Raw genomic sequence first — 14484 nt, 5'->3', positions numbered from 1 at the left:
CACCCTGTCAGGGAAATGTTCAGGGAAATATTTATGTTTCTGAAAGAGCTTACTTTTAGTCTGTTGCCATGTAGATATGTGCTTGTCGTAGATATTATGGGATAGTGTGAGAACGGTGAGAATAGTTCTGATTTTGATGCTCGATCATAAAAGTGACAGTGTCTGTCTGCCTTTTTGTCTGTCTCTCTATGGGCACTCAAGTGTGTGTGTGTGTGTGTGTGTGTGTGCGTGCGTGCGTGTGTGTGTGTGTGTGTGTGTGTGTGTGTGTGTGTGTGTGTGTGTGTGTGTGTGTGTGTGTGTGTGTGTGTGTGTGTGTGTGTGAGTGAAAGTGTTTGTGGTGTGCTGATGAGCTGTTTCTTTCTTCCTGTCTGTCTCCTCTTCTTCTCTTCATTTGCATGGCGGTGATGTGGTGGAGGAAAGGGCTGACACTGGAGGTTTTTATAGGCCCATCAGGAGAGATGGGGGGAGAGGGAGTGATAGGAGACAGAAGAGAGTGAGTAAGAGAAGGGGGAAAGATAGGGGTTACATGTTGGCATAGCAGACAGTAATATCTTTGCTTAGCAAGTGCTTTTTTGGACCACTTCTTAGATTTGACTCAAGTTTCCTAATTAAACAATATTTACATACATTAACCCACAACGCTCTGGTCATCAATGCACTCCCTCAATCCACTCCTGCTCATCTACAATGCCATATAGTGATACAATCAAAAAGAAGAAAACTATGTGACAAAGTATACTTGCCTTGGACAGCCCTCTTCAATTCAGTTCAATTCAACTGTCGTGTGAGTGTAGAATGAAGCCAACCAGTCTATGCTACGGTCATAGTACCTCACTAAAAGAAAAACCAGGCTATGATCCACCCTATGGTCATCTTCTCCACTGATGCTGTGTAAGGAATGAAGGGACAATCCCTACAATATGCTACAGCCATAGAGCACCAATGCTATAAGGAATGCAGGCTTAGCCCTGGTCTGGTCCGGTGCTGCTGCTATGTTGTAATCAGTGTGTCTGTATAGGCTGAAGGCTGTAGGAGAGAAACAGGCATTATACCCTGTCTAATTCTCTGATAATGTCCTCCCATCCGCATGGATGAGCCTGAAAGGCCCAGCCCAAATACCCTCTCCCCCTCGCCCTAGTGGTGGTGTCTGTGTGTCTGCCCGGGGGGCTGGTATGGAGGAATGGAGGAGGGAGGGATAAGTTACATGGTTGTTTTGTCCCAGAGCGAGGATCTCTTTCCAGGCTTTTCTCTTCAAGACAGGCAGTGTTGTCTTGCTTTTATCCCCTTTTCTAACCCCCTGGTTTAAATGGAACCTTGATTTAACTAGTCAAGTCAGTTAAGAACAAATACTTATTTACAATGACGGCCTACACCGGCCAAACCCGGACGATGCTGGGCCAATTGTGCTTCGCCCTATGGGACTCCCAATCACGGCCAGTTGTGATACAGCCTGGAATCGAACCAGGGTCTGTAGTGACGCCTCTAGCTCTGAGATGCAGTGCCTTAGACTGCTGCGCCACTCGGGATCCCTTTACTAAAGACTATCCAGCTGCTTTACTAAAGACTATCCAGCTGCTTTACTAAATAATATATAACTGCTTTACTAAAGACTAAACAGCTGCTTTACTAAAGACTATCCAGCTGCTTTACTAAATAATATATAACTGCTTTACTAAAGACTATACAGCTGCTTTACTAAATAATATATAACTGCTTTACTAAAGACTATCCAGCTGCTTTACTAAATAATATATAACTGCTTTACTAAAGACTATCCAGCTGATTTACTAAAGACTATATAACTGCTTTACTAAAGACTAACCAGCTGCTTTACTAAATAATATATAACTGCTTTACTAAAGACTATCCAGCTGATTTACTAAAGACTAACCAGCTGCTTTACTAAATAATATATAACTGCTTTACTAAAGACTATCCAGCTGCTTTACTAAAGATAATACAGCTGCTTTACTAAATAATATATAACTGCTTTACTAAAGACTATCCAGCTGATTTACTAAAGACTAACCAGCTGCTTTACTAAATAATATATAAATGCTTTACTAAAGACTATCCAGCTGCTTTACTAAAGATAATACAGCTGCTTTACTAAATAATATATAACTGCTTTACTAAAGACTATCCAGCTGCTTTACTAAAGACTATCCAGCTGCTTTACTAAAGATAATACAGTGCTTTACTAAATAATATATAACTGCTTTACTAAAGACTATACAGCTGCTTTACTAAATAATATATAACTGCTTTACTAAAGACTATACAGCTGCTTTACTAAATGATATATAACTGCTTTACTAAAGACTATCCAGCTGATTTACTAAAGACTATCCAGCTGATTTACTAAAGACTATACAGCTGCTTTACTAAAGACTATACAGCTGCTTTACTAAAGACTATACAGCTGCTTTACTAAATAATATATAACTGCTTTACTAAAGACTATCCAGCTGTTTTACTAAATAATATATAACTGCTTTACTAAAGACTATCCAGCTGCTTTACTAAAGACTATACAGCTGCTTTACTAAAGACTATCCAGCTGCTTTACTAAATAACATATAACTGCTTTACTAAAGACTATACAGCTGCTTTACTAAAGACTATCCAGCTGCTTTACTAAATAATATATAACTGCTTTACTAAAGACTATACAGCTGCTTTACTAAAGACTATACAGCTGCTTTACTAAATAATATATAACTGCTTTACTAAAGACTATCCAGCTGTTTTACTAAATAATATATAACTGCTTTACTAAAGACTATACAGCTGCTTTACTAAATAATATACTAAATAATATATAACTACTTTACTAAAGTATAGTACAGTATAGTACAGTACAGTATAGGTACCGTACAGTACAGTATAGTACAGTTCAGTATAGTACAGTATAGGTACCATATAGTACAGTGCATGTACCGTATAGTACAGTACATTACAGTATAGTACAGTATAGGTACCGTACAGTATAGTACAGTACAGTATAGGTACAGTATAGTACAGTATAGGTACCGTATAGTTCAGTACAGTATAGTAAAGTATAGGTACCGTACAGTGCAGTATAGTACAGTATAGGTACCGTACAGTACTGCAGTACAGTACATTACAGTATAGTACAGTATAGTACAGTACATTACAGTATAGTACAGTATAGGTACCATACAGTATAGTACAGTATAGGTACCATACAGTACAGTATAGTACAGTACAGTATAGTACAATACAGTATAGTACAGTATAGGTACCGTACAGTACAGTATAGTATAGGTACCGTACAGAATAGTACAGTATAGGTACCGTACAGTATAGTACAGTACAGTACAATATAGTACAGTATAGGTACAGTACAGTACAGTATAGGTACCGTACATTATAGTACAGTATAGCTACAGTATAGCTACAGTATAGGTACAGTATAGCTACAGTACATTACAGTATAGTACAGTACAGTATATTACTGTATAGTACAGTATAGGTACAGTATAGCTACAGTATAGTACAGTACATTACAGTATAGTAAAGCATATTACAGTATAGTATAGGTATAGTATAGTACAGTATAGATACAGTATATTACAGTATACTACAGTACATTGCAGTATATTACTGTATAGTACAGTATAGCTACAGTGTAGGTACAGTATAGTACAGTGTAGGTACAGTATATTACAGTATAGTACATGATATTACAGTATATTACTGTATAGTACAGTATAGCTACAGTATAGGTACAGTATAGTACAGTGTTGGTGCAGTATATTACAGTATAGTACATGATATTACAGTATATTACTGTATAGTACAGTGTAGGTACAGTATATTACAGTATAGTACATGATATTACAGTACATGTACAGTATAGTACAGTATAGTAAAGTATATTTGGCTAAGAGTGTGCAATTAGGGCATATGCCAACAGGGTAGCAGGGTGTTTTTATGGTGCTGGTATAAGGGTGACTGCAGGGCTGTGATATGGGCTTGGCTGGTAATTCTGTGGTACTGGCTATGGTCGCAGTGTGTGTGAATGCCATCCAGCCAGACAGATAGTGACAGAGAGACAGAGAGTGCACCCTGGGGGCAGACAGTCAGTCAGCAAACCAACCAGACCCACTGGACAGACTGTGTGACCACTCAGGCACAATGGCACAACTCTGGCAAATCTCTGCTGTGACCTGGATTTCCCCCGCTGTGCTATGCTCTGTGTGTGTTGTCTGTGTATGTGTGCGTGCGTGTGTGTGTGTGTTCTGCTCCACAACATCAGTGTGTGTGTGTGCGCGTGCGTGTGTGTTCCACTACATCTGCTAAGTAAAGCCTTGGGGCTGTGAAATTGCTCCTTCATCAGTAAATGGCATTAATATGCATCCCTTCAGCCTGCGCTAGCCCAGCTTTGTAAGGAGAGTTTAGGCTCTTTTAGAAAGGCACACTGAGCTGTCATCTAAAGTCCCAGACAGCCTCCCCCTACCCTGCTTTACACCCTGCAGACATCTGTATTGTTGAGAATACCTTTGACTGTGGCAATGATGGCTTGCACTGCAGAGGAGAAGCTTTTAGCCTGGCTGGGCTGTGTAGAAAGGGTTTGACTCCACTGGACTGTTGTATTGTATAGTGCCTGTGGGGTTGGTTATTGAGCCAACTGTTAAATGGATGTTATGTTTACTGTCTTTGTATTTAGAGTTAGTCGTTTTCCTGACCAACTGTCCTGGAAAACCCTGGGCCCTGATCATAGTGGATAGTTAAATAATGAATGATCAAATGTTCCGTTAAAACAATAGTTCACCCCAAAAACAAACTGAGCATAAAAGTGAGTGGCGGTTGTATGAGTGAGAGTCCATGAAAATGGCTGGCGTACTTAGGTTTTTATAGAGAACTATCCCTTTAACAACTATCCCTTTATATCCTTGACAACCCTTGAAAAGTGATGACAGGGAAAAGCTGTTGTATTGCCCTATCATATGGCATATGGTTTCTACTTCTCTCTCTTTGATTGGTTGGTAATTATGATCTTCCTGGCTGTCGTTTCCACTGATTGGTTGGTTTCTAATAATCTCTTCCTGGTTGTCATTAACAGAACCAACAGCCAGCTGGTCGCCTTCCTGTCCAAGTACAGAGACATGAACTTCATCAAGTCCCACGGCAGAGACAACGCCAGGTGAGATCTAACAAGCACACGCACTGATAAATACACACCCACATACAAGTGATCGCAAGTACACACACACACACTAGCATGATACAGACACATTAAAACATGTTCACTTATTCGTATTCTCATTCACACACCAGTGGTGGTCGGTGCCGTTTAAGATGAGGGAGAACATTTTTTTTTTTATGAGCATGGCCTTATATTTATTACCGCATATTGGATGACTGTCATTTATATTCCATTCACCCAGTTCAATGTAACATTGTGTAAGGCTCTGGGTGTAGTGGGTGCGAAGTCAGGCGCAGGAAGCAGAGAGTACCGGGTAGTGCTTTAATAGGCACACAAAACAAATGCCCCAAACACTGGGGACTAAAACAGTCCGGAGAAAAGCCCACGACCGAACACACGAAAACACAAGTGTGCATAGTAGCCACACATAAATAATCCCGCACACAGAGCAGGCGGGCCTACTGGCTAAAATAACCCAACTAATCAGCAAAACAGGTGAGACCAATAAACAGAAAGGGGGAAAAGGAATCAGTGGCAGCTAGTAGGCCGGTGACGACGACCGCCGAGCACCACCCGAGCAGGAAGGGGAGCCACCTTCGGTAGGAGTCGTGACACATTGATAGGTTTAGGTCACTAAATTATACACGAATTGCCCCTATACCCATCATGAGGTTGCTACAACCTAGCCTATGAATGAAAGTTTGCAACGTACAGTACCAGTCATAAGTGTGGACACACTTACTCATTCCAGGGTTTTTCTTTATTTTTACTATTTTCTACATTGTAGAATAATAGTGAAGACATCAAAACTATGAAATAACACATATGGAATCATGTAGTAACCAAAACAGTGTTAAACATATCAAAATATATTTTATATTTGAGATTCTTCAAGTAGCCACCCTTTGCCTTGATGACAGCTTTGCACACTCTTGGAGAGTGAGGGACAGGTCGAGAGAGAAATTTGAGTTATCAAGGCGACAGACAGTGACACGTTCAATACCGCCTTGCACATACTTGCCTGCATCTAGCTGATCTAGGGTGTAATCATTAGTCCAACGGTTGCAAACAAGATTTTCTATTGGAAAAATTCAGGTAACGTTTTTCAACAGACTCGGTTCACTTTCATATCAGCCACATACAAACAGTATGATCACTTCCTTCTCGTATCTACACGCTCTCCTCCTCTCACCTGTTTCCTTTGCATGTGGACTTCAGTGCATCACACTGCTTGTGACCAGGCGAAAAAACCTTTCCAAGCCTAACCTTCATATCATAACCGTTAAACACAGCCTACATTGTTGTCACCATTTTAGCTAACGTCATAACGTAGTCAACATAGCTACTAGAACTAACACGTTAGTAAACCCGCTACAATCATGCAGTACTGTGTGTACAGTCAGCAAACAGTTTAGCAGTTACACCGGCGGCCCGGGTGGCAATAAATTAATCAAACCAAAAGCTTACCTTGACTTGGAAAAGTTCCAGTGTTGGATAGCCATAGCCAGCTGGCTAACATGACATCCCTTTCTGTTTGAGCCGGGTGTTTGAGTAGGCTAAACTAGCTAGCTGCATTCGCTAGCTAAGTATGTGAAAGTGAAAGTGAAAAAAACAATGAAATATAGCTAGCTTTCTCTCTCTCTTGCTTCTCCTTAATTTTTGAAATAATCCATTTGTACAGAACTGTTCTAATATGGTCTTTCTCTCTTTGAGTCAACTACTCACCACATTTTATGCACTGCAGTGCTAGCTAGCTGTAGCCTATGTGTTCTGTACTAGATTCATTCTCTGATCCTTTAAATGAGTGGACAACACATCAGTTCATGCTGCAAGAGCTCTGATAAGTTGGAGGACGTCCTCCGGAAGTTGTCATAAGTAATGTGTCTATGGAAGGGGGTGAGAACCATGAGCCTCCTAGGTTTTGTATTGAAGTCAATGTACCAAGAGGAGGACGGAAGCTAGCTGTCCTTCGGCTACACCATGGTGCTACCCTACAGAGTGCTGTTGAGGCTACTGTAAACCTTAATTGCAAAACAGCGTGTTTTAATAAATTATTTAGTGACGTGTGAATATATTTAGTATAGTTTTATCTTAAAAGGATCACTTTTAATATTTCACTATTTAAAAAAAATATGAAATTCACTGAGGAGGATGTCCTCCCTTTCCTCCTCTGAGGAGCCTCCAGTGTCACACACACACACACACTCCTTGCCCCAGCTCGGTGACTGAGTCATAATCCAATTAGGCTCCATCTGTAGCTTTATTAATTAACCTTCCCTTGTTGCCGTTGCGAGGTGCTGCCTGCCAGCCCTGCCCCCGCCCTGCTCCATGCCCTATCACGCTACTTAATGACATGCCAATCACTGGTAAACACACACACACACACTGACACACACTGACACCAATCACAATCTGGCTGCCTGTCGTGCTGTGCTATGGTGTGTGTCTGTGTGTGTGTGTGTGTGTGTGTGTGTGTGTGTGTGTGTGTGTGTGTGTGTGTGTGTGTGTGTGTGCGTGTGCGTGTGCGTGTGTGTGTGTGTGTGTGTGTGCGTTTGTGTGTGCGTGTGTATGTGTGTGTGTACCAGGAGTTAGACAGGCTTGACTGAATAAAACCACTACTGGCATGAGATAGGATGGATAGTGGATTAATTAAGGTTGTTTCTATGTACAGTGGCAAGAACAAGTATGTGAACCCTTTGGAAATACCTGGATTTCTCCATAAATTGGTCATAAAATTTGATCTGATCTTCATCTAGGTCACAACAATAGACAAACACAGTCTGTTTTAACTAATAACACACAAACAATTATACATTTTCATGTCTTTATTGAACACACTGTGTAAACATTCATAGTGCAGGGTCGAAAAAGTATGTGAACCCTTGGATTTAATAACTGGTTGACCCTCCTTTGGCAGCAAGAACCTCAACCAAACTTTTTCTGTAGTTGAATTTTGTACCATTCCTCTTTACAAAACTGTTTCAGTTCAGCAATATTCTTGGATTGTCTGGTATGAACTGCTCTCTTGAGGTCATGACACAGCATCTCAATCAGGTTGAGGTCAGGACTGACTAGGCCACTCTAGAAGGCGTATTTTCATCTGTTGAAACACTTCTGTTGTGGATTTAATTCTGTGTTTTGGGTCGTTGTCCTGTTGCATCACCCAACTTCTGTTGCGATTGGCGGACATTCTCCTGCAAAATGTCTTGATAAACTTGGGAATTCATTTTCCATCGATAATAGCAAGCTGTCCAGGCCCTGAGGCAGCAAAGCAGCCCCAAACCATGATGCTCCCTCCACCATACTTTACAGTTGGGATGAGGTTTTGATGTTGGTGTGCTGTGCCTTTTTTCCTCCACACATAGTGTTGTGTGTTCCTTCCAAACAACTTTGTGAAAATTAATATTTGTGTCATTCTCAAAACTTTTGGCCACGACTATATACCGTTAAGGGAAATTGGTGAACATCGAACATACAATCATGTTTTCCAAACAGAACATATACTAACCACTAGGCTATATGGAACTTTGTAAATGTTGATAAACATGTCACCACAGAGATGTTTTGTTTGGTTTGTATGCATTTCTGTATACAGCAGCTGTGAGAGATGGACTATGTTGCCATAAGTTATAAATGTTTTTTTGCCCTTGCTTTCTCCCAGTGTCTGGAAAAAGAGGTTCCTCAAGAGACCATGTGGTTAAATAAAAGACCAATTAAGCAAAAATAAGTGTATATAGTTGAGTGTAACATAAGTTTATATAAATCAAATCAAGTTAGTGGTTTTGTGTAAAAGAAACCAACTTAACCATGTTTGTGTGGTCGTGTGTTTTTGGTCAACCAGGTTTATCCGCAAACAAGGTCTGGACCGGCTTTTCTTTGAGTGCGACACCCACATGTGGCGACTTGGCGACCGCAAAATACCAGAAGGCATTTCTGTGGACGGCGGTTCTGATTGGTTCCTGCTCAATCGTCCGTTCGTGGAGTACGTTATAAACTCCCAAGACGACCTGGTCACCAACATGAAGCGCTTCTATACCTACACACTGCTGCCCGCCGAGGTAAGAACACACACACGCACATACACCTATATACTTCTGCTCGCTGAGGTAAACACACACACACCTACACACACACCTACACACAGCAGTCCTAAGGACACTACGTAAGGGCTTGGAGGAGATGGTTTGAGGAACAGGAGATGTTTGTGGTTAAGTGTTCCAGGTGTCCGCGTCATCCTTCATTCTCCTCTCCTCCGCCTACACTACACTTCACCCACTCTCTCTTTTATTTTCTTCTCTCTCTCTCTCTCTCTCTCTCTCTCTCTCCTCAGTCGTTCTTCCATACGGTGCTGGAGAACAGTGCTCACTGTGAGAGCATGGTGGACAACAACCTGCGCATCACGAACTGGAACAGGAAGCTGGGCTGTAAGTGTCAGTACAAACACATAGTGGACTGGTGCGGCTGCTCCCCCAACGACTTCAAACCTGCCGACTTCCACCGCTTCCAGGTGAGACATGGTATCATACACGCACGCACACACACACACACACACACACACACACACACACACACACACAAGTACATGTACACACACAAAACATATACACACACATAAAAATACAGTATAAACACACACATCTCTCTTTCACACATTTCTCTCTCTCAAACACACACACTTGAATACATCCAAAGTCATAGTGCTGACCTAACTAGTCTCTATGCCAGCTTGCTGCCCTCTGCCTAGTCTACTGTCTGGCCCTGTTGGCTGCCAACCCTGATGCCAAACCTGACTCGGGCTCTCTGGCTCTCCCTTGGAATTCTGGCATGACTGGAGCACACTGACAGTATTATTACAGTATAAAATGCCTAGGAACTGTGTGTGTGTGTGTGTGTGTGTGTGTGTGTGTGTGTGTGTGTGTGTGTGTGTGTGTGTGTGTGTGTGTGTGTGTGTGTGTGTGTGTGTGTGTGTGTGTGTGTGTGTGATTCATTACAGAACACACTGGGCACAGTGCAGACCTCCTACCAGTCAGTCCACTGTATTAATAGGACTTAATTAATATCCTATCGAGTGTGGGTTTTCCACGCTCAGTAGGCTCTATTATAGACTGACAGAGATGCTATATTTAGGCTAGAAGCTGCACATGATTCAGAATTTACTGAGGAGGACTGTGTAGTGTCTAGTACTGGACACGTATCTAGTTCTATCTGTGGTCTAGGAGTGGGTGTCTAGTGTCCCTGTTAATGGTTATGTGTGGTGTGGAGGAGTCCTCTTAATAAATCTGTGGGGGTGTTGTGCTGCTTCGGTGAAGAAACGGACAGATCTGTGAGAAGGGGGAAAAAAGAGGAGAGAAAGAAAGACAGGACGGAGGAGATGAGGGGGAAAAGTCTCACCTGTTACAGACAACAGAGAGAACCTTTCATAACTAGATCCTGGACCTCGCCGCCATCTTCCCACCCTCTGATTTCTCTCACCTGATGAACTGTACCTGTGAAAGTTGGGTTAATAAATCGTGTGAGGGGGCGTGAGAACCGCCGCCAAGTTCCACAGTTGCTGCCCTGGTGCGAGAATGCCACTGGTTGCCAGATAAGCAACGGGTTGCCAGGTCTGGGCCCTATGGGCCGTCATTATCTCTCACACTAGGAATTTACAGCAAGGTGCGCAGTGCGGGAGGAGAAGAGGGTGAATCGTGTCCCCTCCCTGTCTGAGGTGTATGGAACTGAAAGGACTGGCTGTGTGTCTGCCAAGCAGCGGAGGCTGCTGAGAGAGTTCTCATGAGCTACTGTCAACCACAGCAAGAAGCAAGGGATGGAGATATAGAGGAAGAGAGAAGGAGGGAAAGAGAGAGATTGAGGGAGCAGGGCAAAATGTTCATGAGCTACTGTCAACCATTGCCCTCGTCAGCATGAAGCAGGGGATGGGGAGAGAGGGATAGATGGAGAGTGTGTGTGAGAGAGATGGAGAGGGATGGAGAGAGACAAGAAAAAAGAGAGAGGGATGGAGAGAGAGATGAAGAGAGAGGGATGGAGAGAGGGATGGAGAGAGAGATGAAGAGAGAGGGATGGAGAGAGAGATGAAGAGAGAGGGATGGAGAGAGAGATGAAGAGAGAGGGATGGAGAGAGAGATGAAGAGAGAGGGATGGAGAGAGAGATGAAGAGAGAGGGGTGGAGAGAGAGATGGAGGGACTGAGAGAGGGACACAGAGGGGCAGCGAGGCAGACGTAGAGAGAGATAAAGGAAGACATAGAGACAGAGACAAACGGAGAGAGAGAATACTATTAATCATATCCTCTACCCTTCATCCATCCATCATCCTAACACCCCACTCACACAGTGTTTTCCACAAGCACATGGAGTAGCCAGCCAAATAAACAAAGTCCCCAGCCAGGCTCCCCAGGGCTGGGGGAGGGATGTTAAGATTATATATTTTTTGCCGAACAAGCTCTATTTTTGGTGGACTCTGGTACATTCTAACGCTAGATTGTATTTTCAACCAGCAACTGTCAGGAAATAACACTGATATAAATAAAATAGAATCAGTTTGCCTTCACTGAGCCTTTAAAGAATCCTGTAAGAGTCTGCTGACTTCCACAGGCTACAAGCTTCCTTTTAAGAGGCATTTTCTCAGCTGTCTGTAATACAGGTATTATTGAAGAAGGACGCAGGTGTTAAACATGGGCTTTGCTACACAGAAAGCAGCAGTTGACTACTCCATTGTCCCCACTTTGATTAAATCAATAGACCTACTGTATATCTAATTATTTTGAAAATACCATGTAAAAATACTATATAAAAATACCATATAAGTATCAATAGCTTTTAAAATGATTCAATCTGTTTTCTTGTATCATATTTTGGACCAGTGTGAGACTCTCTCTCTACTAACCTACCTGTTGTTCCTGTACGTACCCCGAGACCATTCTATCCAATTAAGGTGCCACCAACCTGTAGTGTAAAGAAATGTGACTGCAACCACAGAACACACAACAAACACCCAAGTACCGAGAGGCAGGGCAGACAGCAGACTGTCAAACCAGCGGTGTTTCCCTGTCACCGCTCACTTCGTGATTGACAGGCGCCTGTCCTATCAGTAGGTGTCTAGAGGATGCATATCGTTCATTCTAGCGTGAGAGGGATCGGCAGACTTTTTTCTGACTAACGAATTGAAAAGTAATTTAAGTGGAAAAAGTACCTGGCTGAAAAGGACTGTAATCGGCTGTATAGTCGACAGCCGGCGCTAGTGGAAAACACTGCACACACCATCTTCTAGAGAAAACTCATTTACATACGCCAATTAGCCATTGTTGACATCAGCACTTATGAGCCTTCATTCATTATTTTCCCACCTCCTTCCAAAGTTGTCTTTTATAGTCCCTTTCCATTTCAGTAAGTGCCTCCCACAGCCATTCAAAGCCATTTCAGTAAGTGCCTCCCACAGCCATTCAAAGCCATTTCAGTGGGCCGTAAGCAAAGTAGCGAAATTCTTCTTAAAGTGTGGACGTGACACTCCTTGTTTTTCTAGCGAGGAAAGGGATGCATCCGATCACCCACACAAACTTACAGGCACACTCACCCACACGCTCTGACACTCCCTCGCACACACACACACACACTTTCTCTAGCGAGGAACAACGATACGATGCATCTAGAAAGTTCATCCCAAAAACCCTCCTTAACAACAAGGCCCTGGTGGCGCAGATAGAGTTGTTTTGGAGAGAATTTATACTGACTCCTGACTGTTTTATGTCCGTTGTCATGGAGATCGGCAAGCGGGGGATAGAGAGAGAGAGAAAGAGAGAGAGAGAGAGAGAGAGAGAGAGGGATTGGAGAGAGAGAGAGCGATGGGGGGAGAGAGATAAAGGTAAGAAGCCAGGGAGGATTCTTTTTCTCCTGTGGATTCCCTGGTGTTTCAGGAAGTACAAAGGGAATAGGAAGTCTTCTTCTTCTGTGGTTTTGCCTTGTGTTTGAAAGAAGCAGCCAGCTCTGCTCTGGTAGCTGACAGGGGGAAAGACACAACCCTGAACTTAATAAATGCAAGCCATTTGTTGTGCGTGAAAGAGAGAGAGAGAGAGAGAGAGGGATGGAAGACAAGACGTGGGTACTGAGACAGTTTACCAGGGTGATATGACGTGGCAGTGTATCTGCTTGTTGTCTTCTGTATGTGGGAGAGAATATTAAATCAAAGCTGCTCCTCGCACACCCACATGTACACACTCTTTCTCTCTCTCTCTCTCTCTCTCTCTCACACACACACAACCTCCCACTCACTTCCACTCCATCTCCCATTCTGCAGTCGTTCCCAGCAAGCCACCATTTCTATAATCTTCTCTCTGTTTTTCTCTCCCCTCCTCTCCTAATCCCTCCATTTCCTCACAGCAAACGGCCCGTCCTACGTTCTTCGCCAGGAAGTTTGAAGCCAGTGTTAACCAGGAGATAGTGAACCAACTAGATGGCTATCTGTTTGGACCTATGCCCCAGGGGACCCCTGGCCTCCAGGCCTACTGGGAGAGTGCGTTTGATGAGGCGGATGGGGTCGCGACCCTGAGCGACACACAACTCACACTCTACCATGCGTTTGCTCGTATGGGCCTGGCCAGGGCGGCAGCATCGCTGCAAGGAGATCCTAAGGATGACAGCTGCAGGTTAGTAAGCAGTCCAGGTCACACACTGAACACATGTACACACAGTGGTGTAAAGTACTTAAGTAAAAATACTTAAGTAGTTATTTTGGGTATCTGTACTTTACTTTACTATTCATATTTTTTACTATTACTTTTACTTCATTACATTCCTAAAGAAAATGATGTACTTTTTACTGCATACATTTTCCCTGATACCCAAAAGTACTCGTTACATGTTGAATGCTGAGCAAGACAGGAAAATGGTCTAATTCACACACTTACCAAGAGAACATCTCTGGTCATCCCTACTGCCTCTGGTCTGGTGGACTCACTAAACACATGCTTGGTTTGTAAATGATGTCTGAATTGGAACGTGCCCCTGGCTATCCGTAAATACATAAAAAACTAGAACATGTGGCAAGCTGCTTTGCTTAATATAAGGAATATGAAATGATTTATACTTTAACATTTTAGCAATCCATTTACTTTTGATACTTAAGTATATTTAAAACCAAATACTTTTAGACTTTTACTCAAGTAGTATTTTACTTTTAGTCTTTCACTTTTACTTGAGTCATTTTGTATTAAGGTATCTTTACTTCTACTCAAGTATGATAATAGGGTACTTTTTCCACCACTGTGTACACACATGCATATAACATGCTAACATGCACACACACCGACACACACAC

General features: G+C 42.6%; 1 protein-coding gene across 1 annotated transcript in view; it reads left to right on the top strand.

Moving 5' to 3' along the window:
- The window catches only part of LOC106564594 (xylosyltransferase 1), a 128461-nt gene that overhangs the window by 89978 nt on the left and 23999 nt on the right, over positions 1-14484 (top strand). Inside the window, exons 5-8 of the mRNA XM_045691150.1 lie at positions 5090-5170; positions 9015-9231; positions 9504-9680; positions 13548-13813. Coding sequence (XP_045547106.1) covers positions 5090-5170; positions 9015-9231; positions 9504-9680; positions 13548-13813 — 741 coding nt within the window. The remainder of the gene's footprint in view (positions 1-5089; positions 5171-9014; positions 9232-9503; positions 9681-13547; positions 13814-14484) is intronic.

This window comes from Salmo salar, chromosome ssa12 (genome assembly GCF_905237065.1).
Source record: "Salmo salar chromosome ssa12, Ssal_v3.1, whole genome shotgun sequence".
NCBI classification, from domain to species: Eukaryota; Metazoa; Chordata; class Actinopteri; order Salmoniformes; family Salmonidae; genus Salmo; species Salmo salar.
This window is presented reverse-complemented; position numbering and strand designations above follow the sequence as displayed.